Source organism: Homarus americanus, unplaced genomic scaffold (genome assembly GCF_018991925.1).
Source record: "Homarus americanus isolate GMGI-L3 unplaced genomic scaffold, GMGI_Hamer_2.0 scaffold13495, whole genome shotgun sequence".
Classification (NCBI taxonomy): Eukaryota; Metazoa; Arthropoda; class Malacostraca; order Decapoda; family Nephropidae; genus Homarus; species Homarus americanus.
The window spans coordinates 275,232-301,741 of NW_024727075.1; the positions used below are offsets into that span (position 1 = coordinate 275,232).

Below are 26,510 nucleotides of genomic sequence, written 5' to 3' on the forward strand. Positions count from 1 at the left end.
AAAAACACACATTATTTTCGAGTCTGCCAGAAGCTCTTCTTAAGACCCATATGTTTCATAATGGGAAACCTGCAACTACAAGAGACTTCAGACTTTATCTGATACACACACAAGACATAACGTAGAAATAATCGTATACTTCCTGGATGGAGGAGGTTAGTACTGCCCGCGAGCAGGCTGGGCAGTCTTGCGTGGGCAACGAGGTTTAGGGTGTAGGAGTCCTTATCCAAACACTGGGGGACTCGGGGAGACCTTGCCAGACGCCAGGGCCAAGAGACCCGAGGACAGGGGGCCAACTGGCACAAACTTTGTAAGGTATCGAAAACAATGTCATCTGGAACCGTCTATTCTTAGAGGTAGGATATACTGAAGAAAGATACTGGCGTCCTGGCATGTTCAGTGAAGTTATTGATGTGACTCTTTCCACAAGGAAAATGTTTCCTTTGGAAATTAATGAATTTGTAAAAGAATAGCTGAGTTAACAGCCATCACTGAGCAAGTTAGGACGCTTGGTAGAAACAAGTAAAGTAGTGACATGATTAAGGAAACAGAAAGATGAAAAATACAATATTTTCGTAGAAAATCCCGTATACAGTTGAAAATAAAAGAAGTGATGTTTTGTGCTACGGTCAAAGTAAAATTCTGTTTGGAGGAACCTATGGGTTTCGATGGATGGTGGAAGGCACCATAACTAGTAACAGTATTGCTTGTTTAGCTATCACGATATCGGAGAGTTGCTCACTTTAACAGTGAAGAGGAACGTGAACTGTATTCTGGTGGGTTTGTACGGGACAGCATTGGCTGCTGTTTGTTGCTGTTGATGCTGTTGGTGCTACATGTGGGCGTCCAGAGCTCCACTACCACCACCTCGCCTCAACTCCACTCGTCCCCTTTCCTCTCCAGTCCCTCACACCTCCACAACCGTACCGGCCAGTCCTTAACAGTAGCAATCTTTACAAACATACGTGAGAAGCAGTTCCTGCGACACGAGTGTCCTCTTGCGTTTAGTGTGGTTATTGCACATTTACACTAACGTTTCCCTGCTAAGCGAGCGTTCCTTAGAGTCAGCCGACTTGTCTTACAGACCTCGTCCAGCTATCACCGGGCACGTATCACAACTCGTCACTGGGCTCTCACTGGGAGTGGTGGCCACAGCTGCTACTGCTGCTGCCAGGCGGCGCCCTCTCCCGTGCCCCTGCCCCGTGCCATCAATACCCTGTATTCAGCCCCTCCTACCGGCTCGGTCCACACACTGCGGCCCCAGCACCGTAGGGAAGCGCCTGAGTCGCGGGTCGCCGTACACGGCCCACTCCCAGTCGACATCGGGGCCTGGATGTGGCCTGCGGTCCACTCGACGCACTATTGAGTAACACCCTTGTCCTTAAGGAGCAAGTCGGAGCTCATAGTGGGTTGGTGGGCGTAGTTACGAATCTGATGGAGCGAGATGAGCTGGTTGGGGAACTGATTGGGCTTTACGTCCATGGAGGGCATTTGTGTGTGCGTCTTGGGGAAGCTGATGGGCTCGTATGGGAAGTAACGCTGCGAAGATGACGCCGCCATGGACAATTGTGTCCCCCCACTGATGGGCAACATACTGGTCTGGATCGGCGTAAATGCCGACGACGTCTTTGTGGCAATGGCGTCGTAGGACATGTTGGAAGCAGGCATGTGGGCAGGAGTGTGGCGCAGTTCCTCAGCACGTGGGTCGAGGTGCTCGCGAGAGACCAAATGGCGCGTTGGGTCGAGGGAGTTCTGGAGACACGTCTCTGACATGCGGCCGTCCATGGAGTCCAGGGCAGTGGTGTCTGGCTTGGGCCAGTAAGGGTTATCCTGCCGTAGTCCATGGCCTGAGAGTGAAGGCCGCTTGTCAGGTCGTTCAGCATGCTTCTGCATGTGCTTCTGCAGGTACGTCTCCTGGGTGTAGCTCTTGCCGCAGTATTGACAAATATGAGTCTTGAGGTGCTTGCTCTCCTTGTGTTTGGGAATGTGCTCCAAGAGTGAAGCTTCGTCCACAAAGCACTTGTAGCACGAATTACACTTATAGGGCTTATCCGTCTGGTGACACCGAGAATGGCTCTGCAAGTTGGATAGCTGGCTGAAGGCCTTGTTGCACCCTGGGTGGCGGCATTTGTAGGGCTTGTCTCCCGTGTGAGTGCGGATGTGTTGTTGCAGATGGGATAGCTGCGTAAATTTGCGTTGACAAATTTCACAGCGGTAGGGTTTGATGCCCAAGTGGATTCGTGTGTGCTGAGACAGGTATGAAGAGTTGGCGAAGGCTTTGGAACACTGAGAACACTTGTAAGGCTTGGCCTCCCGCATGTGAATTTGAGTGTGGAGCTGCAGGTCAGCCTTACTCCCGAAGATCTGGAAAAAAGAAACAATCTGTTAGAAAGATGTTGCAGAGTAGCTACTTTAGGTGCAATAACTGTGTGTGTGTGTGTGTGTGTGTTCACAGAGATGAGTTAATAAGAATAAGTAAATTAAAATGTAATGTCTCTACCGCCCTACATATTACACAGTTTGTCACCAAAAAATCAATCACTCAGCATTATTATTCTACAGGTAACCCCTCCAGCGGCCTATAAGCAGCAGGTGTTGTGGCTGCCAGCAATTGAGTCCCGTGGGGCAGGAGTCAACGAAGCATAAATTACCACAGAGGGGTCTCTAATTTGTCCCTAGGGAGCGTACCATTACCACTCCTGTTTACAAATTAAAAATACCCTAATATTTACCTTAAAGAATGGCCCCATAAACGCTAAACGCCCGCTTTGTAATGTTATGACTGTAATTACCTACAATGAAACCATTTATATGCTGAACGGCCGCCGAGCCGCTGTGTGTAACAGGCAGGGGTTACACACACACACCTCCGCCGCCGCGCCCATCTATTACCTGGTCCGAGAACACCTCGCTACTCCAACTCAACCCGCCCCACCGCCAATTAAACACGGCGTAACTCTGGTGCGTTAGCTATGATTGGTGCAAAAGTGATGCCGCAAATTAGGCAGGTTAAGATGTGTGTGCGTGTGTTGTGTCTGTGCGTGTTACTACTTGAGGGACTTACAAGAACCTACGTAAGCAGTTAATTTAAGTAAACATTGAGATGTTATCAAGCAGACCAGACTCTAATACACAGAGACCGAAGCATACACAGCAGACCTGATCAAGCAGATGAGATGAGGAGGTAGGCTAGACCTGAGCAGATACTGTAGGCCTAAGCAGACATTGTGGACCTAAGTAGACACAAGGCCTAAGCAGGCAGAGTAAACTTAAGCAGACACTGTTGGCCCTAAGCAGAAACTATAGGCCTAAGCAGGCAGAGTAGACCTAAGCAAACGGTGCAGACATCAGTAAGCAAATTATACCTTAAAAAATGAACAGGAGAGACCTAAGCAGGCGTAATAGAGGTGAGGAGGCAGGGTAGACCTAAGGGGTGAGAAGGGTGAAGGAATAAAGGGCTGAGTACTACGGTGGGCGGCCTGAGAGGGCAGGGTAGGGGATGGCTGGTCGGCGGTGTAGGTAGGTAGGTCTGTTTAACCCTTGAGGAACCACGACGGATATGGATCTGTCGGCAGCTTCCTAACGGTTTTTTATTATCTAATGGGAAAGGATGGTAGAAGATATTGCTTTTGGGGTAGACGCGGCCCGGGGAGACAGGCTGGCGACGACGGAGGTGATCACCACCACTTGGGTCATCATAACGTTTTATGAAGTCAAGTCTTGTGGCGGGAAGGTGGTGTCGTTGAAAAGGAAGTAAAAAAAAAAATAAAATAAAAATTTATATATATATATATATATATATATATATATAAATATATATATATATATATATATATATAAATATATATATATATATATATATATATATATATATATATATATATATATATATATATATATATATATATATATATATATATATATATATATATATATATATATATATATATATATATATATATATATATATATAAAGAGAAAAAACGATTGATTCTTATGTATGTATGTATCTATATACAGTATATGTGTCTGAGTAAAAAGCGGATACAGGAAGGATATCTCTAAATCCAAGATGAAAAATGGGTGTGCGAGCCCACGTGGTCAGCCCCATAATGTGCAGCGTTTTCCTGGTCACATCAAGACCACCAGAGTAAATAAAGCCCCAGTTGACGTAGGCCGCCCTTTAAATGCCAGCAGGATAAGACACTTATGGTACTATAGCCTAGGGGTGAGGTAGGCACACACCCCAGCCTTGAAGGTTACGTCTCTTGTTATGAAAAGGCTACCGTAAAAGTCTGCGAATGTTGCCAAATGCTCGGCGGAGTTTTTTTTTTTTTTTTTTTAAGCGGGTGTGATTTTTTTAAGTTTCTTTTTGGGGAGTTTTTTTCTCTCTAAAAAAAAGTTTGGTCACTATCACATGAGGAAATGAAAGTGTCGTATGTGAGTTAGCATGAGGTAGGATGGGCTAGGATGAGAGAGGGGAATAAAAAGTGTGAAGAGGAAGAGACGTGAGGAGGGAGGGAGGGTTAGGACAGCTGCTGCGATACGGTCCCTCTTGTTGACGTACCTGTCCATCCGAGCTCACAATTTTCTCACATAAATTATTGGCTAAAAAAGACTGCAACAATGGGTAATACCGCACATAAAGAAGAAATGTACAAAAGCAGCCAAAGCCCCGGCCCCCAGGAATCAAAAGAAAAGAGCACAAGAGAGGGGTCAAGCGTACGAAAGGGGGGAGGGAAGCTATGAAGGGCACCACCATTCATCCACAGATTGCAAATTAATTCATCTCTTTTAATATCCTTACCGATAAAAAAAAAAAAAAAAAAAAATATATATATATATATATATATATATATATATATATATATATATATATATATATATATATATATATATATATATATATATATATATATATATATATATATACATATATAACGGTGAATATAAACTCCAGAAAAAAAAATCAATCCTTTTTTTTCTTCCGTTTATACACAAGCAACGGTTGCTCATATGACCCCCGCCAGTGTCCTTCAGGCGGGCGGGACCTCCACGAAGGAAAGGAGCAGCCAGCCAGGGTGCAATAAGGCGGATTGATTAGGATTGAAAAGCAGCTTAGGGGCGGCCAGTTGCTTCAATGGCGGTGAATATGTGAGGCGGGAGAGGGGATGGATGGGCAGATTGTGTAGGCCGGCCCAGCCAGCCAGCCTTACTAGCCTCCTCCCTCCTAACACACACACACACACACGCACATCTGTGTTGGCTCCGGTCTTTACCAGTTGCTGACCAGTGTAGTTGATGTATAGTTTTCAGATACACATATAAATACAGAGGGAAACAGAAATACACACGCAAAAAATACATGCACACAAGTACGTGTTTGTGTGTATGTGTGTGTGTGAGTGCATCTAGTCCTTATCAACTGTTAATCGAATCCATGGTTTGCTATTCCACTGAAGACGGTCAGGAAGAATTATGAATTTTTAACAATTTGCACATCTAAAAAAAAATATTTATTTAACACGAATGATATTTAACCATCAGAGGGAGAACAACACAAGAAGAGGCGATAAAATAACATTATTAACTCTTGATACCCAGAGACATAAATAAACGGAAGCAAATTCGAGGTAGTTCTTGGTGACTCGAGTAATAACACCGACAAAAGTTACTCAAATACTTTATTACTCGCGAATAATGAGAAAACAACTGTGCTGTCAAAACCAATGACTCATATATTGTTTTTTTTGATAGCGAATGACATCTTGACAGTCTGTGGGCGTTATTAATAAACGTTATTTTCTGATTACACAAAGATTCTTCAAAATACTACAAACTACAGAACTTATGTCACTAAGTATTTTTCCTTTTCACGTCCGACAGAAACATCAACAAATAGAGTCATCCAGCGACCGCGTGACGTGTTGGTCCCTGAGGTGTGGTGGCCAGTCACACGACCCCCCTCCTCCCCCTCTCAGATATTCCCATATGGATTTCGGGGCTAAAAAAAATAGTTTTAAAAGAATGCTAAAAAATGTGAGTTCCCATGGAAAGGGTAGGTCCAGGGAGGGAGGGTGGGAGAGGGAATGAGACGAAGTAACAGGAAAGAGTGTGTGTCGTGATGTGGACACAAGGAAGGGTAGGCCTGGGAAGGGATGAGGTAGTGGAGTGGGCTCTTGGAAGGGTAGGAGGGCGGGTAGGGTATGGGTGTAGCGGAAGGGTAGGCCTAGGAGGGTATGGATGTAATGGAAGGGTATAAGTGAATTGAATTGAATTGTAACAGTGTAGTGGAAGGGTATGAGTGAAATGGAAGGGGAGTCATGAGAGGGTATGAGTGTAATGGAAGAGTAGTCATGGGGTAGAGGTGTAGTGGAAGAGTAGTCATGGAAGGGTACAGGTGTATTGGAAGGGTAGTCATGGCAGGTTAGAGGTGTAGTGGAAGGGTATCGGTGGAATGGAAGGGTATGAGTGTAATGGAAGGATAGTCATAGGAGGGTATAAGTGTAGTGGAAGGGTAGGCCTCTGGGGGGGGGGGGCTAAGTGTAGTACACCGGACAGAGGTATAGAGGGGCGTCAATGGGTAACTGGAGACCTGGAGCGAGATGTTCATTGTGACCTCTGGCCGGGACAGCTAAACACAGGCCCAGCGTGGCAGTTCAGGCGGACCCCGCGTTTGTCCGTCCTTGAGGGGGCGTGTGGGTAGAGGAGGAGAAGAGACAGAGATGAGAACAGGGTCAAGGAGGAAGAGAGAGAAGAATAAAGACAGAATGGGAGAGATGTTGACAGGGAAAGAAAGGCAGAGAGGTAGAGATAAAAAGTTACAAGGAGAGAAAGACTGACAAGAAGGAATATCAAAAGTAATTTCTTTCCTCTTACTCCTGAAGACTTAACATTGTCAAGGAGCTACGGAAGGAAGCAGGAGGGGCAGAGGAACATGGTGTAGGGGTCGTGGGAGGACTGGAAAAGGAAGAGGGAGGTGGTGGGTGACCAGGATAATCCCGTACACTGAATAGAGGGTCTGACACAGGTGGACATGATCACTGTCACGTGGAGATGCTGGAGGGGGAGGGGGAGGAAGGGGGAGGGAGGGAGGGGGGAGGTTATTAATGGAGGGATGTTGGGGGTAATGCTTGGGGGAGAGAATCATGGAGAGGGAGGAAGCTAAGGGAGGGGAGATCATATAATAGGAAGAAGCGACGGTGGAGTTGAGAGAGGTGAAGGGTGACGTTAGGGGTTGAGAGGGGAGTTGAATGACACTGGGGTTATGAGAGGGGTGACAGTAGGTGACACTGGGGTTATGAGAGGGGTGAGAGTAGGTGACGCTGGGGGGTTATGAGAGGGGTGATTTGGGAGGGGGTAGGAAAGAGGAAAGTGATTGAGGGTGGGTGGTTCAGGGACGTTCTCACCCCTCGTCTGTTCTCGGGAAATTCCAGCCGCCTCCGATCACCCAAGAGCTGTTATTTCTGTTGGTAGACGGGAAACTGACCCACCAGATCGGATATAAACCATATCATCATGAGATTTTTATCAGGTCTACTGTACATATAAAAAAAAATCACACTATATCTTTACAAGTGAGAAATAATGGCTCCTTGAATTCACAACAGTTGGAAAAATATAAAATGTGAAATTATATGAAACTAATGCTACACTTTTAAGCACTCATTTTCAGAGAAATAATATATCCCAGATCATTGTATATAAAACACTAGATGAGTGATAATATAGAAAAAAAAAAAAATATATATATATATATATATATATATATATATATATATATATATATATATATATATATATATATATATATATATATATATATATATATATATATATATATATATATATATATATATATATATATATATATATATATATATATATATATATATATATATATATATATATATATATATATAAGAAGATAATTTACCATCGTGGGACCAAAGGTGTCGGAATATGAACGCTGTTGATCATATTGCTGGGGAACTCCTGCCGAAAGCAAACAAACCAAATCTATTTCCTTTCATTATTTTTAGTTGTGTATCAAAGCAGAACTGACGAAGGTGAGATTAAAAGTATAATGAAGGTATTTTAAAGTATAATGAACCTTTCGTTACGTAGGATGAGATTATAGTTAAAACTATATATTGTTATATGAAATAATTAGTCAAATATGATTATAGATACGTCTATTTATTATAATCTAACGTGAAATGATAGATGGATTTATAAAGAATAATAAAATTTAGATATGATTAGGTTATAGTTAGTTATGATAAGTGTTGGCGAGTTGTTAGTTAGTTATGATCAAGGTACAGGCATCATTGTATGTACAGTATACAAGGGGAATCTACCACCACACACCTTGCTGCTCACCTGTCCATTACCCTTCACTAGACTCTCAAAAAAAAAAGTTGATGGCCGAGGATAGAAATCAGTGACTATTTTACCATATAATTTACACTAAACTACCACATAATGGTGGTCATTATAGCACTTACTACCACCCCCCTCCCACCCTGTGTATAGATCCCCACACAAATAGTTCAATTACATTACCTCCCTCCCACCCTCTCTCTCTCTCCTTGAACCCCCCTACCCCCCTCTCCCTCCCTGCCACCATTCAAGGTTTCCCATACGACACCCTCATTAGCATACAATTACGCAGCTTGGACAGGAGTTTATCAGTAGAGTAATAACCAACAGTCACTCAGGTAAGCTCGGGAGTACAGTAAAACCTGTTTATTCACCCTCTCCCTCACCCTCCTCCCCGACCACCTAGACGTGACCGCTCCACACAACTACCTGTAATATAAACATAATGACGTACAAACACTCACCCACCGTAACAATAGTGCACCTGAGGTTTATAATAATAGTGTATGACTGAAACAGGTGAGCATTATTACCTGATTGGTCTTATACACAAGGTGAGTCGTAATGACAAATAATGGGTTTGTTATATAAGCGATCACTTGTTTGTTATGAATAATGTATTGTGGTTTAAATTTGGTCCCGTTTCCCTCATTCTCAATCCCCTTAAAGTTAAGACCTCCCCACCCTTCCCTAATCCCTACTCTATGTATGACTCCCTCCATCGATCTCCTTTACTCCCCCCATTATGCCCAAACTCACGTAACCTCCCTCTCCTATCATCTTCAATCCCCACCCCCCTTCCAGCCAGCCACGGAAGTGTGTGTGTGTGTGTGTGTGTGTAGTCTCCTATTTGTGGCAGTGTCGTGACTAATTTGTGCGGGTTTTGTCTTGGGCTCCTCACTCTTGATTCATATCACCTTAATAACACCGCCTCCATTTTTTTCCTTGCAAATCTTGTTCCGAGTTTATCTGATGCTCGAGGGATTGTTATCGGCGGCGTGGTGGAGACAAGGTGATTGGTGCGGCCTCTGCCAGGGAGTGAACGAGGAAGGCCGCGGCAGAACTGGTTTATACTTCATTCCTTTATTGCTCTCTTCCACTTTATTAAAAATCTGTGTTTAAGTGTTTCATGTGTGTCTGTGTAATTAATAAATACACACACATACACACACACACACACACACACACACACCTTGATCTGTTCACTATTATTAAAATATTTATATAACATACGGGGCCTCGGCTGTGACTGGTCAACACAACACAATTCCAGGAAAAACTGACAGTAGCTGGTAACGGCTGAACTATTTTTTATCCTTAATTGCCTTATGGTGGTAGGTCGGGTACTGAGGGAGGGGAGGAGGGAGCATACGGAGGAGTTATAGACGGGTGGGGGGTAGTGGGGATGGGTGAGGCTGGATGAAGGGGAAGGACCAACACTCTGTTAACTTATCCATCAACAAACGCCAAGGTACACAGCGCCATACCACACACATACCACTGTACCTCACCTGTCGGGGTGGAGGTGCAGGAGCAGCGTGTGGGGGCCTACCCTAGGCCCTGATATCGATGGGGGAGAAGGTTTGAAATGGGGTGATTAATGAGGCAGGTGGAAGGGGGGGGAACCGGGTGGTGCGGCCCACAACCAACACAACCTACATTCAACCCTACGAGGCAGCATCATGATGTCTCCCTCACATATGTCTCTTTATGGCTGGAGGTGCCGAGGATGACCTTATTGATGGCTGAGACACCAGCAGGTGATCTATGGGCCTCCGGGTCCTCTAAGATCGGTGTTCATCAACGTTAAGGCCGAGATATGCAGGTCTGTAATGGATCCTCTGGGATGACCTCAATATCATAAAAGCTTTACTACGAAGAGTATATTTATAGGTGTGAATTTATCTTCATATCATCAACAGTGACGTCGTGGATCGGTTAACTTTGCTCTCCAGTATGCCCAACGCGGCCCCAGACGGCGATATAAACGGTGTATTATCGTAATCTCGTTTCACTGCCCCATATGGCTGAAAAAATGGCGTACCTGGCAACCCTGACATGCTCGCCCTGCGGCACAAGTTGCAAATCGGATGCCACAGTGCACGACAAGTTCCTCGCCACACCCACGGCTCCACACTCCCTCACTACCATTTACTACACTCCCCCTGCCCTCACCTGCCAGCCCTCACCTGCCACCAGACCCTACCCATCACACAGCGCACTTGACACACTTCCAGTATTCTCATCCACATCACACAAATCTTTCTCGTTTTTCGTAAACACGTGGGAGTGGCAGTACAGTGTGAGGGTACCGAGGTTGGTGGGCCAAGGCGGCTTCTCACATACATCTTGGCTGACTTCTCCCCCACCCGCAGCAGCAGACCACGAAGCTAATTCAAAATATGCGTACCACTATGGTCTCCACTCAGGTTGTGGTTATAGCCAAGAATAATAATAATTTCTAGTCTAGTTGTAATGCAAATTGGTTGTGAAGGTAAGACAGATCTTGGAAAAGTAATTAGCAGTAATGTATTAATCTGGTAAATATTACAGATTAAGACTTCACCATTCTAATGTATGAAAACTATCTTACACAATCCCTAATTTTTTTTAATGACAATTGTAATAAGTCGTAGTATAAAACAGTACCAACAGTAACTAGATCAATGGTAAAAATAGCATCAGTAATAGTCATAGTAGGTGTATATTCTGAAGCCGTGCTATTAATAAACTATCTCTATTAACAGCAACAAGAGGAGCAGCGATGGTGACAACAGGTGTAGCAGTAGTTACAGAAGAACAACGGTAACAGCAGCAGTGAACTCCTCTAACTGATACGATGACCCACACAGATGAACAAGGACGACAGAGAGACGTGTCCAGGTCATTAATGAAATAGTACCTGATGACTCGGTAATAAATGTCACCTATAAATTATTGTACATCATAATTCAGGAACATCTTCTCGCATTAATGACACGAATATGTACGATGAATGTGATAAATACATCAAGAGACACACTTAAGGAATCACTAATCCCTGTGTGTGTGTGTGTGTGTGTGTGTGTGTGTGTGTAACCCGAAGGTGTAAAAGCAATTTAATCCATGACACCCGACTTTGAATCTGTTTGCTTGTAGTAAGGCAACACGTCCATCACATAAAAATGTTGGATTCAAAACAAGTAGGTACAAATCAAAGCAAAAAAATATATATATATTAAAATAATATTCTATCGACGCGAGAATAATATTACATATAAGACGGCTACGTAACCCCGCCCTTAAATCACAAACACACTCGGACAAGGTCTGCTCCACTGAGTGCTTGCAGCATTTCGCAACACAGCGCCTAAACGGGTTACACGGCCGATTGCAAGGCGCTACATACACCCTTCTGGCCGGGGAAGGAGGCCAGAAATGGTAAACATGAAGGACGTAATTGTTGCTTGGCCTCGTGATTTATAACAACTGTATCAAAATAAATAACCGGCCGCCATAACAGACCTCGTTAACACTGCCGTCTACCTGTCGTCCCACACCTCACATTAATATCGCTTATTGTGACATAACACGCGTTAAATATATACGATGCAAATGTCGACACTATATCTAACTGGAGGTTGAGGTGGCCCTGTAGTGGTGGACAGAGGGCGGGGTGTCGGTACCAGCTGGGAGAGAGGGGGAGGTGAGGTAGGGGGAGGTGAGGTAAGGGTAGGGGGAGGGAGGGAAGGATTAATTGAGGGTTTATTCTTATCATGCTTCCTGGTGTTATTGTTATTATCAATCTATAACAGCTGGTCCATGGGAGAGGGAGGGGCCACCAGCTGTTACCTCTTGTCATTGTTGTTATTGTTATTACTGATATTGTTATTCTTGATGATGATTAATCATGTTATTATGGTGGTAGTGACAGTGTTATTAAAGTTGAGATCAAAGCCAATTGTCTATTTGTTATTTGATCTTATTTTTCACTGTTAATGTGTGTAGTATAATAATAATATAACTGTAAGCTCAACATAACGAAAGTGCATGGAAAGTTACAGGAACAGGATGAAAGCAAAAGACATGAAGGTTGGTTGTATCAGAAGAGCTGAAGGAGAGAGAGAGAGAGAGAGAGAGAGAGAGAGAGAGAGAGAGAGAGAGAGAGTATGCACTAAAGGCAGAAGCAAGAGGGGCGCAACACACAATATGGACACAACCAAATACTGTGAGATGAAGCAACGACGGTTTGTATGTAGATGGAAATGGAAATGCCAAGCAGCTTAACCCAGATACAGTAAAGAGTAGAAAGTTTTAGGTAGAGACTTAGAAGGATAGCTTGTTAAAATACCGAGAAATAGCCTATGGTTAGATGATATCATGGGAGAGGAACAATCATACCAGTAGACAAAGTGGTGGTGGTAGAGGGATCGTGGGTGATGATGGTAAATTTTAGAGGTACCAAGAACCAGGTGTCGTTAATGGCTTCTGCTTTACGAATATCAAAAGTAAACAAATGAAAGTGGTTGGCAAAACCGCTACATTTATGGAGGAGGGAGAATTAAGTGAATGGGTGGTGATAGTGGTGGTGTGTCGGCCATGAAAGAATGAACAGGACTTCGGCACTGTCTTCTGTTATGAGCGAGTCTATAAAACGCCTACGTAACCACACAATAATAAGAACGAATATTTAGTCAGTAATTGTTTGAAATAATGTTAACAAAATAAAACTTTAAGAACGACTGAACACTTTAAACATGGTATGATTTCATTATAGAAAATTATAGGACGTGGTTTCTTCCTAGGACGGGGTGGAGGGTTGGGGGTGGTACTCGCGGTCATCACTCCATTGTTCCGATACTTGAATCTTTTGGCTGAGATTCCAGGAAAACACTTGTGGACGTGTTGGAGAAGGAGGAGTTGGCCATCTGTTGTATCTGGGCAAGGATGAGTAAGACTGAGAGATGGAGAGTTCCTCAAGCTAGAATAGTCTAAGTGTTTAACAAAGTTGAAGTGACATCAATACGACATTATTATCATTATCATCATCATCATTATCATCATTATCCCTCGTAGTATTAAATGCATAAAACTATTAACGCATAGAATACCTTAAGTTCTTGTAATAACATCTTTCATACATGGTTTATAAAGCAACATTTTCGCTTAGGAATATAAGTCATGTTCCATACTGGCAGGTTGCAATAGGATATAATCTATGTCACTTTCTCTCTATGGTCTATAATCGGTCTCTCCCGTGACTAATACAAAATTGAGGACCAGTTCCCGTCTCCTGGTCTGCCCTCATCCCAACCCTTCTCATCCATAAACCCAGATTCCGAGTGTAAACAAGGACATACCTGGCAGCACACCGTCAGTTACGCTGCTGCTTCACATTTCTCACATACCACACGTCTTGTATAACTCTTACATGCCCCAGTAATAAATCACGGGAGTCACCACAGCTAACATGTGTACATGAAGGTGGAATGAGCGCTTCCGGATCATACAATCATACAGGCTAGACCCCGGGGATGATTACGGGGCTGCCTCGACCTACCCACCTGACAAGCGGACTCTCCTCCCTATACTTTACCTACGGCAAAACATACATTAAAGTGCTCAGTGTAGCGCAGTGTCCCTCGTCTGTATGGCCCAACTGTCAGCGTACTAGCTGGACGTATGATGCCACTCTATCACCGTCATTAAATTCAATATACTATCTGGATTGTGAGTAACAGGAAAGAATGTGACACATAGCTGCGCCCAATACTCTAAACCCCGAATCCACATGACGAATAATGTTTCAACAAGTGCTGGCGAGACAGGAAGGATTTAATAACAAGAGAAGCATTTGGCAGATAAAGCCGAGCATTAGCGAGCCAGCAAATGAAGGTCTTAAACATGAGAATTTGCAGGAATACGGAAATTACACGCTAAAGAACGCCGGTGTTTGGTCCCGTCAAAACTAGACAGATATAAAATGGTTGACAATGTTGATAATCCGGTATAACTGGTGGTAATTGTCTTACTGCGTCTTTATTACTCCTCGCCGTCCGTACTTATACATGATACAACTGAGCCCAAATATAGTATGAGGCGATTAAAGACCCATTACCCAATAATGAGGGAAACACATAATTGAAGGCGGTAAAGTATGTAAATCCTGACAGGCTGGTGCGGCTCTCACGCACTGCTCCATTACTCCTCTAGATACAAGCCATTTACCGGAGTTCTCTTCTCTAATGGCCATTTACCACATACGCTCCCAGCAGTTCGCTATTAATGATCATTAGCGTGTTGTTCCACGATAATAACATCCTTATACCAGCGTCCGGTCCGATCTTTATTTCCACGTCGATGTGTTGTTGTGGGGTGAGGGTTGAGTCCGACCTCATTTACGACAAAGAGTATCTATTAGTTTTCAATGTGTTTTTGTTGTACAATTATGAAGTGCACATAAATCACTCGTCATAATAATATACTGTAACTCATCAGTGTGCTCGTGTTCAATGTTCAGTGGCCAGAATGCACGTGTTGACGAGGAAAGAGGGACCTGAGCCGTGTTATCCCGCACATCCGTCATGCTGGGCGACCCTCACGTACAGAAGAAGGTATCACTGTAACATTCAACCCCCCACATGCTTCACTCATCACCATCAGACACGAGTGCTGGGGATCATGTGTTGACTCCTAATTCACAATAGGGCATTTGACTACCTGAGACGGTTCGGTTATAACTTCTACATGAAGATGAATAACCATAAAGACATAAAAACCTCAAGTGTAGGTAACAGGAAGACCAGCCACCTGCGGGTAAAGGTGTGGCGATAAATCAAGCAGGTCTTCAACGTTGCAGAGAAGACGATAAATTGTGCCCCGGTGGTCTACAATCTTGGTGTCCGCATTTGTGGATATTAACAATTTGTAGCCACACGATCCACGGAGTCCCTGCGGATTATGTTATCACGGTGTGTTAAGGATGTTTTTGTCACCATTCAGCTTGTTGCAGTTTATTAATCACGGACGAGGAAGCTAACAATTGGCAGCTGCGTCATGTTTAGGTTGTTGTCTGGCGTGTTACGTGATGGAGGAACATGTACTCAGTGGGTCATTTCCTCCGTAACTACAGTGGTCTCTCCTCACTTGATGCGATATATCGGTACAGGGGGCTGGAGGCATTACTCTGACATTCTCCCGTCACTCAGCGTTTCGTAAACACTTGGGACGTTCACTATAGTCGTCCAGGTGTACAGCAGGTGAAGAGCTCACGAGAATATACGCATCTTACAGTCATAGTCGTGGGATCTAAGAGGCCTCAAGATTTCAAGAGTCCTCAGTAGTATGAGCCATGAAGAAACGCAGTTGCACCCCGTCCCTCAACACCCCCAATACCCTCCCTCAACACCCCCAACCCCGTCCCTCAACACCTCCCAACCCCGTCCTCAACACCCCCAACCCTGTCCCTCAACACCCCCAACCTCCTCCTCAACACCCCCAACCCCGTCCGTCAACACCCCCAACCCTCCTCAACTCCTCCTCAACACCCCCAACCCCGTCAACACCTAACCTCCTCCTCAACACCCCCAACCCCTGTCCCTCAATCCCTAACACCCCTCAATACCTCCTCAGCACCCCCCACCCCGTCCCTAACACCCCAATACCTCCCTCAACACCCCCAACCCTCCCCTGCCCCTGAATCATGAAGGCTGTGAAGCAGGAAAATGCACAAAATCAGCAAAGGTGGACACCGCGTTCTCTTGCCTGCCCGAGACATGCAGACTCTTTGTAAGTTTAGACTTATGGGAGGGACTCACGCAACAACCAGCCGGGGACCTCACAGATGTTCCTCTACTGCCTGAGCTCTACCTCTCTCTACTTATTAGAATTTATCTTTCTTACCCTTTCATTCCTCTACTTCCTCCTACTCCTCTTCCCATGAATCAACTGTGGTAATAATAATTGTAAACCTGTATGTGCTGATAAGTATTTACAAAAGAGAAACGAAACTGCCATCGCTGCAGCTCCTATACTCACCAACGGGCCACTCTGTAGTAAGAAAATCAGGTGTTACTATATTTTACTCAGGGCACATATTTCATGTTCATCATTTAAATAGTTACTTTCCTCTAATATGTTTTGACTGAGACCAAACAGAACACAACACCAGATGTGACATATACAGTATATATATATATATATATATATATATATATATATATATATATATATATATATATATATATATATATATATATATATATATATATATATATATATATATATATATATATATATATGTGTGTGTGTGTGTGTGTGTGTGTCTGTGTAAGTGTGTGTAAGGATTTGATGAAGTGGTAAATTGTAACTAATAGTAGGGTAGTGTGTGTGTGTGTGTGTATAGAGTCGTCAGTTATGAATAAGTCAGAGGAAGGGGGGTTCCCACGACCTACTAAACACAGGTATTTTATACAGGATGTTAAGAGCAACTTGTGAATCATTAAGAGACTCATGAGTCAATAAAATTCTAGGCCAGACTTGTTCACTTTTCTGTGGTGTTGTGGTCCTGAATACAGCCATTGTGGAGGGGGGAGGGGCGATGAATGAGTCACTGTGATTCAGAAGTGTTCGTTTATCCCCAAAAGCTGATTATTGATTATAACCCATAAATGATTCGGTTCTGCGGACGGTATAAATAACTGATAATCGCGTGTCTATCAAAGAGGCGAGCACCCACCTGGCAGCCACACACACCTGTTCACACTCCACTTACATTTTTTTGTCTTTACTTTTTTTTCGTTCTTGTTGCCATCAACAGTGTTTTTTCACGACCTATCAAGATTATCTGAGAATTAATTAAGTAAACTTCAACAAATCCTTTACTATATAATCTCCATGTTGCGACGTCAGTTACCTGCCAAATAAATACACAAAAATAAATAAATAACACAATCTACAGCAGATATTCAGACAACATCCTGCAATGGTTCGAACCCTTTCCTAGTGACCAAAATCTCGAGGATGACTTGAAACGTAGTTATTGCCGAATGTACAGAAGGTCTGCAATGTGATTGGGCCACACATTATGAAATCTGCTTCTTGATTGGTGGCGTGGCGGCGATCTAATTTTAGGGACCCATTTGTCACTAACTTCGCCAGGTGAGTTAATGAATTATGAAGTTAAGGTAAAAAGGAACATAATTGGCACGAAAGATAACTCATGTTGGCATTACGAGGATAACTGTACAAGATTCACTTATATCGATGGCTTGAGTTCCGACATTATATATTCACGATCACTGTCTTACCCCGCGTCCAAAATGGTGACTTGTGTGTGGCGGATTCTTCAACTGGTGTATGTATAGAGTGTTCACTTTGTGGTCCTGGGTTCGATTCCTGACCATAGTGGAAGAATGAGTTCCTTCCTTTTGCACACTCTGTAATAAATGAGTGATGTGATGTGCTTATTCGAGGATGACAAAACCTTTTAGTAGTTTAACATGGTGCCAAGTGTGTGTGTGTTGCCTCTCTAGCTGCGGGAAACCGTCCATCATAGTAAACAGATTCCAACTTTAAACAAAAAAATATCTCCTGTATTGAGAAGCCAACACACAGACTATCCAATCATAGAGTACTGAGACAATTCCTGGAACAAGTCAGTTAATGATGGAGACACAAATCACTATCGATTTTTACGATAGCGTAAGAAAGTAATTACCGTAGTTATCACACAAATCATTAATCACATACAAAATTACTATCATTGTTTTGTGTGATCTAAAATAAGGTTAACAGACAGAGAGGGACCCGTTTTCAAAGTCATTAAACAACAGATTTATAGTGTGGAAAAATAAAACAATATTATAATGTATTTTCGCCCAGCATAGTAAAAACATTTCTTGTGTGTCAGTGTTGTGATGAGTTTACGCATTGTAACTAAATAATTATGGTCGAGGTGTGTGATAATTTGAGTAAGTGGTGTGACTGATAACAATTGTTTGAAGATTGTTGTAATTAAATTATATCTTACAAGGCATTAGGTATGGATAATGATTTTGTGGTAGATGTTAAATTTGATAATGCATACAGTACATACACATATATAGAAAAAAACTTATATATTAATTTCAACATTTATATGCATGAGTAACGCATTATATGTCAAAATAAGGTCACCCGGAGAGGTACCTTGGTATCCCAGTCCCAGCATACACTATAAGGATAGGTATCGTCCATAAAGCAATAGTCAACCCCTATAACAGACAACCGTTTCTTTCCCTAAATTAAGAACGCTTTCACCCTCTCGCCTCAGGTTCGTCCGGTAACTCTTATAGCGGGCAATACCAATTGTTCCAATACTTTCCAAATAATTCAAGGTTTGGTTACATATAACTTCTACCGAAAAAAATACTCTACCTCCTCGACCACAATCCTCACGACCTACATCCTGATGGTGGCAGCTTCTTCCTCTCTCCCCTCCTCGCACAAGGGTCAAAACACAGTGGCCGCCGCTGCTCTATAAAACGCTACTGTAAAGGAGGATTGGGGGATGGAAGGGTGAGAGAAGGGGGGGCGGAAAGGGAGTAGTGAGATGGGTGTCGCAGCTCAGAGTTGGTAAGGAGCCATAAAAAAAGGATTGTCAGGAGAGTGTAATAAAAATTAATGCTCACCAATATCCTGGGTGTTTATGGTACTGAGTGAGTGAGTGTGGTTACCCGAGGCACTAGCGCTAACCTATGCTGTGGCCTCACCACCATGACCACTACCCCCCCCTTCCCCTTTATCCCCACCACCACTCCCCACCATCACCAACCACTCCCCACCATCCACAGAGCCAGCCCTCACACCTACCATACAGGGACATATCTCTTCATCAGTAAAAAAAAAGGTTCTGTTTTAGTGATGAGAATTCCACAATGGTTGGGTCGTCTATAAACAAGAACAACATGGATTATACAGTCACTTATGTTGCTTTTAATTACGGGAAACTTAGATATGAGTTCACTTGAGGGACGACAACTTAATTTATCTCATAAAACTTAGGGCTATTGCAGAAGATTGGAATCAAGTCGGAACGTCGAGATCTCATCAGAAAGTTACCATACAAGTTTTAAGGTCACACAGGATAGTAAACAAAGAGAGTATCACTTCACTGATAACGTCTAGAGATGGTATCACTTCCACAAAACATTCTTAGAGATAGAGGTAAACGCGAAGTGGGTGAGTAAGGCGTGCCTAAAGTCAAAACTTAGGCTCACCTCTTAAGGGTACAAAGGGGGGAGGGGGGTTAGGAGAAGGCTTAAGGTGACCTCAAATGCTAAGGTTTAATAAGTTCAAGAGCGAAACCAAAGCCTTGACTAAACCTACCCTTTCCCTCCAATAAAACTCATGCGGTCTCTCACATGACTGGAATGAAGCAAATGTCGCCCGTTTCGTTACGTTATCCGAGGTTGTCACTGTACACATGACTGACGCCCTCAGCACATGGACCAGCCGCCAGGAAACGACACAGTAGTCGAAATAACGTCATCGACACTTGCAACGAGAATACTACTGAGTAATGATAATCCTTGGTTGCCATAAACAGCATAAGATGATATGACTTTAAAAGTCTATTTTCCCTCGGCGCGAAACAGACAACACACGCCTTACGATTCTTGCCCAATTACACACATTTTCGAGATCTAAATTGCATATTTTGTGGTCGGGATTAAGCACGGTGTGTGACACTGCTATTGCATCCGGGGGCTGAACAAATGGTGTGAACACGGGCGAACAAGTGCTTGTTACAGACCCATTACCTGCAATAATAAAGAATTTAGCATCACATAAACTAAGAGGCAATACCGCAAAGACGCTGTTAAAATTATCTGGCGGGAGCTAGCTCTTTTACCATTACCTGATATATATGATGAGAAGTGAAGCCTTGCAGGGTGGTCAGGTGAAGCCTGGTAGGGTGGTCGCCTGGTTGGTTTATGTAGGTTGTGAATGATGTAATAATTCGTAGTAATTGAAAAAAAGAAAGAAGAGGAGGAATGAGGAAGAGGAAGCTAAAGAATAAGAAAGCAAAATTAGATTTACATAAAGATTCCTCTCTCTCTCTCTCTCTCCTCACTCTGTGTCTATTTTACGGTTTTCATCAGAGAAATGAGAATTAAAATAGTCCGCAGAATAATGAAGAGTGCAGCGTAGTGAACAAGGGGACACAAGAGATATAAAAGCGGAAGAGAGAGTTGCATTGCTGATGAGAGGAAGCTGAGAAAAAAGTGGATAATGCACTCCACATCCCCCACACTCTTCCACCGTGATATAAAGAGTGACTACCTGAGTTGAAGAGAAAGGCAGGTATTAATTAACATGAGTGTTATGTGATGGTGGTCAAATATTGTGGTAGGAGAGTGGTAGTGGGGATTATACTGTATGATGTTGCTTGGGGATGGTGGTAGTGGTGGTTGTCATGTTAATAGTTGTTAGTTGTAGTGATTGTGATAGTACTGGTGATAGTGGTGTTAATAGCTGGTAGTTGTGATGGTTGTGTTAGTGCTGGTGGTAGTTGTAGTGATTGTTGCTAGTGCTGGTAGTTGTGGTTATTGCGCCAGGACTGGTGGTTGTGGTTCGGACGGTGGCGGTAGGGGAGGGAGGGGCGGCGGTAGGGGAGGGGAGGAGTGGAGGAGGGTAGAGGTAAGGGAGAGGAAGAGGGTAGAGGTAAGGGAGAGGAGAGGAGGAGGGTACATGTAAGGGATGGAGTAGGGGCGAGGAGGAGGGGTAAAGGGGAGTGGTAGGAGTGAGAAGGGGAGAGGTAGGGGAGAGCTGTGAGAACTAAAGAGTTGTATACGGACGGAGGCTGTGGTGGGTAAGGACAAAAAAGGGTTGTGGTCGCGTCTAGGCACATAAGCTGTAAACCTCCCCTACTCACACCTACGTGACTACAGCCCAACCTGGATAAACTAAAACCCCAACCTGCAGAGTATGTCGAGTGTTGGACAAAAGCCCCCTAAGAAAAAAGCCTAAGGAGGTTTTGTCCTGGGGGGGGCTTTTGTCCGGATCCCAATATGTCAGGTGTCCGTCTCTCTCTCATACATCTCTTCTCGATACACTCCATCTATCTTTGTATTTGCCTTAATCTTACTAAGTTTCAGTTAACAATATAATGTTTCAAGTTATTATACAACTTGGAAGAAATAAAAATATACATACGTACACATAACCACATACACATATACCCCCCCTACACACACACACAGAAACAAAAAATAAAATCGGTCACTCGGGATAATGATAGGTTGTACCATGACCAAGAAAGTTCTCAGAGCGGCATGACCTCCGTGGTGTGGTCACTGGTCCTGGTGAGGGTGTGGGCGTGTTAACCTGGTGAACACGCCTATGTCGGTGGGGGGGGGAGGGAGGTGGGAGTGGGGAAGGGAATTTACCATCGATGGCCGTTCTTCCTTCCTTCACCAAGATGACTTTAAGTGTCAAAATAGTTGCAGGTGAAATTCAAACTCATAATAGTAATTCCCCAAAATAATGAGTTTGTAAATGAACACGTAAGAGACAACATCAGTAAAGGAAGCCTGGCAAAGATGACGTGTCAGCCACCTCGTATAATGCGCCTGCACAAACAATCCCACGAACAACCAACGACATTAAAACTCACTTAAAATGTGACGTCACGCGTCAAAATAAACACAGCCAGGAAGAGTCCCCCACTACACTAGACCCGCGTTGTCTTGTGTTGCTCTACCTACCCGCCACCCGTGCTTGCTTGACGTGCAGTCCTCTCCTCTCTCTCTCTCTCTCTCTCTCTCTCTCTCCATTCCTTCTTTTGTTATCACTCTTCCCTTCCTTTATCACAGTTTTATCATCGGGTTTATCATTGATGGGACACGCCAGGACAACACTCCCACCTCATACTACATGTCTCACAATTACTGCATTCTTTCTTCTCTTTCTTTTCCTACTTTTTTTTTTGTCTGGTCACTGATACTCGACCATTTCTGAACACCTCGCAGGGGTCAACAGAGGTAAAAGAACAAGGAATAAAGGAACCCACAACAGGAAGCCCCTTGGTAAACCTTTTAGTGGGGCGTCCTTGGTGTTGGGAGTGTCCACTGTGGTATACTGAGGAAGGTGTGAGGAAGGAAAGGTAAGAGGGGGGCGAAGGAGGGGGGTGAAGGAGGAGAGGGGAAGGAGGGGGAAGGAGGGGGAGGAGGAGAGGGGGAGGGAGGGGATGTTGAAAAAAAAGTGTTAGGTGGGAAAGTAAAAACAAAAATTATACATCAAATGGGAATTAAATGTAATGGTGGACAAATTAAGGGAAGACGATGAAAGTAAACAATAAGACAACAGGAACTAGAGAAGAATGATGTGAAAGTGGGAGGAAGATCTGGTGGGGAGTGGTTAGGGGAGAGAAGGGGGGGGGGGTGACAGGGAGAACTTGGAGGGTGTGGTAGAGGGTAGAGGGAGGGTGGAGGAGGGCGTGCAAGAGGTACATAAACATAAGCATGGGAGTCTTAACCTCTGTCAATGGATTGTAACCTCACCCACGCTTCCATCTAGCCAAGACTCTCTCGTCCCGTTTCACAGCTTCTATATCTCCTCGACCTTCCGAAAGAAAGATAAATAAATTGATAAAATGAGAAAAAGAGAGAAAAGCCGATAAAATGATAGAAATAGAGAGGGAGAGAGAGATGGAAAGAAGGAAGGGCATGTAAACACCATTGGGGGATAGTCCGAGGGAGGTGAGGTAAGGCAGGGAGGTGAGGCAAGGCAGGGAGGTGAGGCAGACGCGACACTCCGTTAGTCTGACCCAACACTTACTAAGTTTCCCCAGCGGTGCCTCGGGTCAAGTTTTCTCTAGTGCTCCTTCAGGCTGTCTCTCTCGTAGCTCTCTCGGACACAGCCACCGTATGCATTGTATGTGTACAGTATGTATGACTATGTGAACGGGTGTATAATTATGTAGATTTTGTAGATGTATGTATGTATCCAGGTATGTATTTTATGTATGTAAAAGTGTATGTATATTTATAGCTGTTGGTATACAGGCAGGAGGACTGACACACTAATCTAATAGATATACTAACTGACAAACAAACACACAGTTTGCCAACGTAGAAATTGTTACAACTCATGGGTAATTATGACACGCTCTGTACAAGTGAGCCACACCTACTACAGTGATACAGGGTCAGGGGTCACTAGATAACCTCATAACTTCCCTGGTCTAACAACCCCTCATGACGTATATGTATACGTTATAATGTATATATATCTACTATTATATGTATAGTTATGTATATTTACGTATTTACAAGCAAAATATTACTAAAATCAATGAAAATAAAAAAGTAATTAAAAATTAAAATACTAAGATGTAATTAAAGTAGTGGACTATGACATACGATTATATTAATGTTAAAAATTAAAGACACACATTTAATGAGGCATAATTAGCAAGAACACCTAAGCGATAACCAGTCAATTAAAAAAAATCTTAATGAGATAAACAGGGAGGTGGAGGCAGAGGGGGGGGGGGTGGTGAGAGATAAATGTCTGGTAGTTAAGGACAAGAGACGAAAGAGAGGGGGATGATGGAGGTGGGGAGAGAAAATGGTGAGAATGGGAGTTATTTCATCCTGCTCACCACACAAAGGTAGAGGTCCCCAGCCCACCTACGAGTGTCAACCAACCACCTTTTGACAGCTACCCAACAAAGCTTCCAACCAGAGCAGCAGAAGTAGTAGTGGTGGTGGCGACTCCTTGTTCATCTCTCCTTTATCTTCCTCTATCAACAGCCTCCTTTAATTCTGGAGACAATTGCCACCTGCTTCTACCCGTTTCTTTATTACCTGCCCCCCTTCTTTCTCTCTCTCTTCTCTACATTATTGCTTTTGTCTCTGCCTAACCATTTCTTGTTTCAGCCCTTATTCGTCGTCTCTTTGCCCCTTCCTCTACCCTCTCTCTCTCTCCCTTACAGCCACACAGTTACAACGCATCGCCTCGATACACAATACAGGATGGGGGACACACCCATCCCGCTCTGGCTCCACCCACACAATACACTTTCCTCAAAATCCTCCCCGCCAGCAGGCATATATACTGTAGCCCTCACCACATCCATATCTCACCCTAATTCCCATTCAATACACCTTTCAACCCGACTCAATACATCTTTAGTATAGTGTGTGTGTGTGTGTGTGTGTGTGTGTGAGTGAGCTTCCCATCCGCCCTCGCTACCTTTACACCGCCCCCACAAAACTACTTGGCAGAGATTTTCGTTCAAGAGAAGTTTCACCTGATGAGATTTCCTCTGCCACATTTCCTATCCCATGATCCCATTATTGAACAGAATCTCTCAGTGAACTACAGACGTACAGACATGTAACATATCCTGGCATAAGAAAAAGAGCGCTTCAATAACATCAAAAAAAAAAAGAATCTAAGAAAAATGAAAAGCGGCGGAACACAACCCAACATTCTGGGACTGCGTACAAAGGTGTCTTTTAATAAGGCTCTACAATGGCGGTGACAACAATCTTTTCAACAAGTTTGCCCAGACGTCTGACACGCGTGGCCAACGGAACTCTTTGACAAACTTAACTTTTTTTTTTTAATTTACCAGCATAAAAAAAGACACTCGCACGGTTTCCGCTCTTACTCTGGGAATTCAAGTGACTTAGAACCATATATTTGGTCGAAATTAGTATCTAAACTTGTAAATCGCCAAAAACAGGAAGTGTTAATAATCCAATGAATAACCTTGAAGCCAACGAGGCGTACAGGGCAACAATGAAACAGCCAATTTAATGTGAGCAATTACACCTGATTGTCAACAGCAACAAACCAACAGACTATTACACAGTTGTTAAGTTTTTGGGGAGGTGACGTGATGCCGAAGATAAGGACATGCAACGCTACTCAACCGATCATTCAAGTATCACAAGAACGTATCTTCTCTACGTGTCAGATTACTTGTGGAAGGAGAGAGAAAAAAGTGAACAGCGGAACCAGTCAAGTGTAAACGATAAAAAAAAATCCTGAACGTTAAGGGAAAGAAATGAAGTTTGACAAAAAAAAATGACAAAAAACAGAGGAAAGAAATGAACCACTACGAGTTAAAGATACAGTGATTCATTCAGACGAAACAATGTATAAAAAAAAACTCACATAAAACGACAGGTAAAAACAAACACCCCCTCATCCTCCCTCCCTCTTCCTCCCGCCCCCGCAAAAAAGTGGCTTGTACAGCTCATGAATTTAACACACGAAGGTACACAGACTCAAGCCAAACACTTAATGAAACACCCAAGTTCATCCGGTTAGACAACCAGGAAAAAATTTATTATATAAGTAAGAGGAAAATTTAATGGAAGAATAAAAATTAAAAACAAATAATGCTAAAGAAACCAGGAAAAAACGCCAGATAATTCTTCGATAAAAAAAAAGTTACTCAAATGAAAGTCAGGAGAAGAGTGGGTAGAGCCGATCAGTACGAGAGATAGGGAGGAACAATAGGTATGGAGACTCCAATTAAAGTCATTATAGCCTTGGCTCTGACCTGTGCGTATGGTAATAAGGTGACGGCCCTGCTGTCGTCATGCTAATGAGCTGAGGAATGACCCTGCATGTGTGGAGGTGAGGCAAAGGGGGGAGGGGTGAGGAGAGATAGGGGTGGGGAGGGGTGAAGGGAAAGGTGGGAGTGTTGTGAGGACGGAACAATGTGCGTGTTGTCTTTAGGAGTAAGGTTGCAAGGAGACGTAGGTGTTCCTACCTCCCAGGGTGGGGGGTACAATGTAACTGATGTATGGCGATACTGTATTGTTTATTATTTGTGTAGCAGAACTGATATGTGGTGTTGCGAGGAGTGAGGAAGAAAGACAGTGTTGTAAGTGTGATATAACGTACTGTATGAATCTTGTAATTTAGTGTTATACTGTAGGTGTAAGGCAGCAGTAGATATGAGGGTCGAGGACTTGTAACCTTCAGTTATACGAGTATGACGGGGGAAAAAACAGCTTTTACTAAACACTGATAACACAAATTACCCACTGTGTGTTGTAAACCACATTATACTTTTTTCTTGTATAATATAGGTGTATTAACTCTCGGAATATACACAGTATTAGCACCAGACGTCTATACTTAAC

General features: G+C 43.4%; 1 protein-coding gene across 5 annotated transcripts in view; it reads right to left on the reverse strand.

Annotated features, from left to right (window-relative positions):
• Window positions 1-239: 239 nt before the first annotated feature.
• Window positions 240-26,510, reverse strand: part of LOC121865764 (zinc finger protein rotund-like) — a 166,193-nt gene continuing 139,922 nt past the window's right edge. For 3 of the 5 annotated variants that reach the window (XM_042365313.1, XM_042365316.1, XM_042365317.1), the window contains 2 exons: window positions 17,670-17,798; window positions 240-2,364 (listed from right to left, as the gene is read on the reverse strand). In XM_042365313.1, coding sequence (XP_042221247.1) covers window positions 1,360-2,364; window positions 17,670-17,798 — 1,134 coding nt within the window. In that variant the 3' untranslated portion in view covers window positions 240-1,359. Of the gene's footprint in view, window positions 2,365-16,398; window positions 16,411-17,669; window positions 17,799-26,510 lie in introns of all 5 variants that reach the window. The other 2 variants (XM_042365314.1, XM_042365315.1) reach the window with 2 other exon arrangements.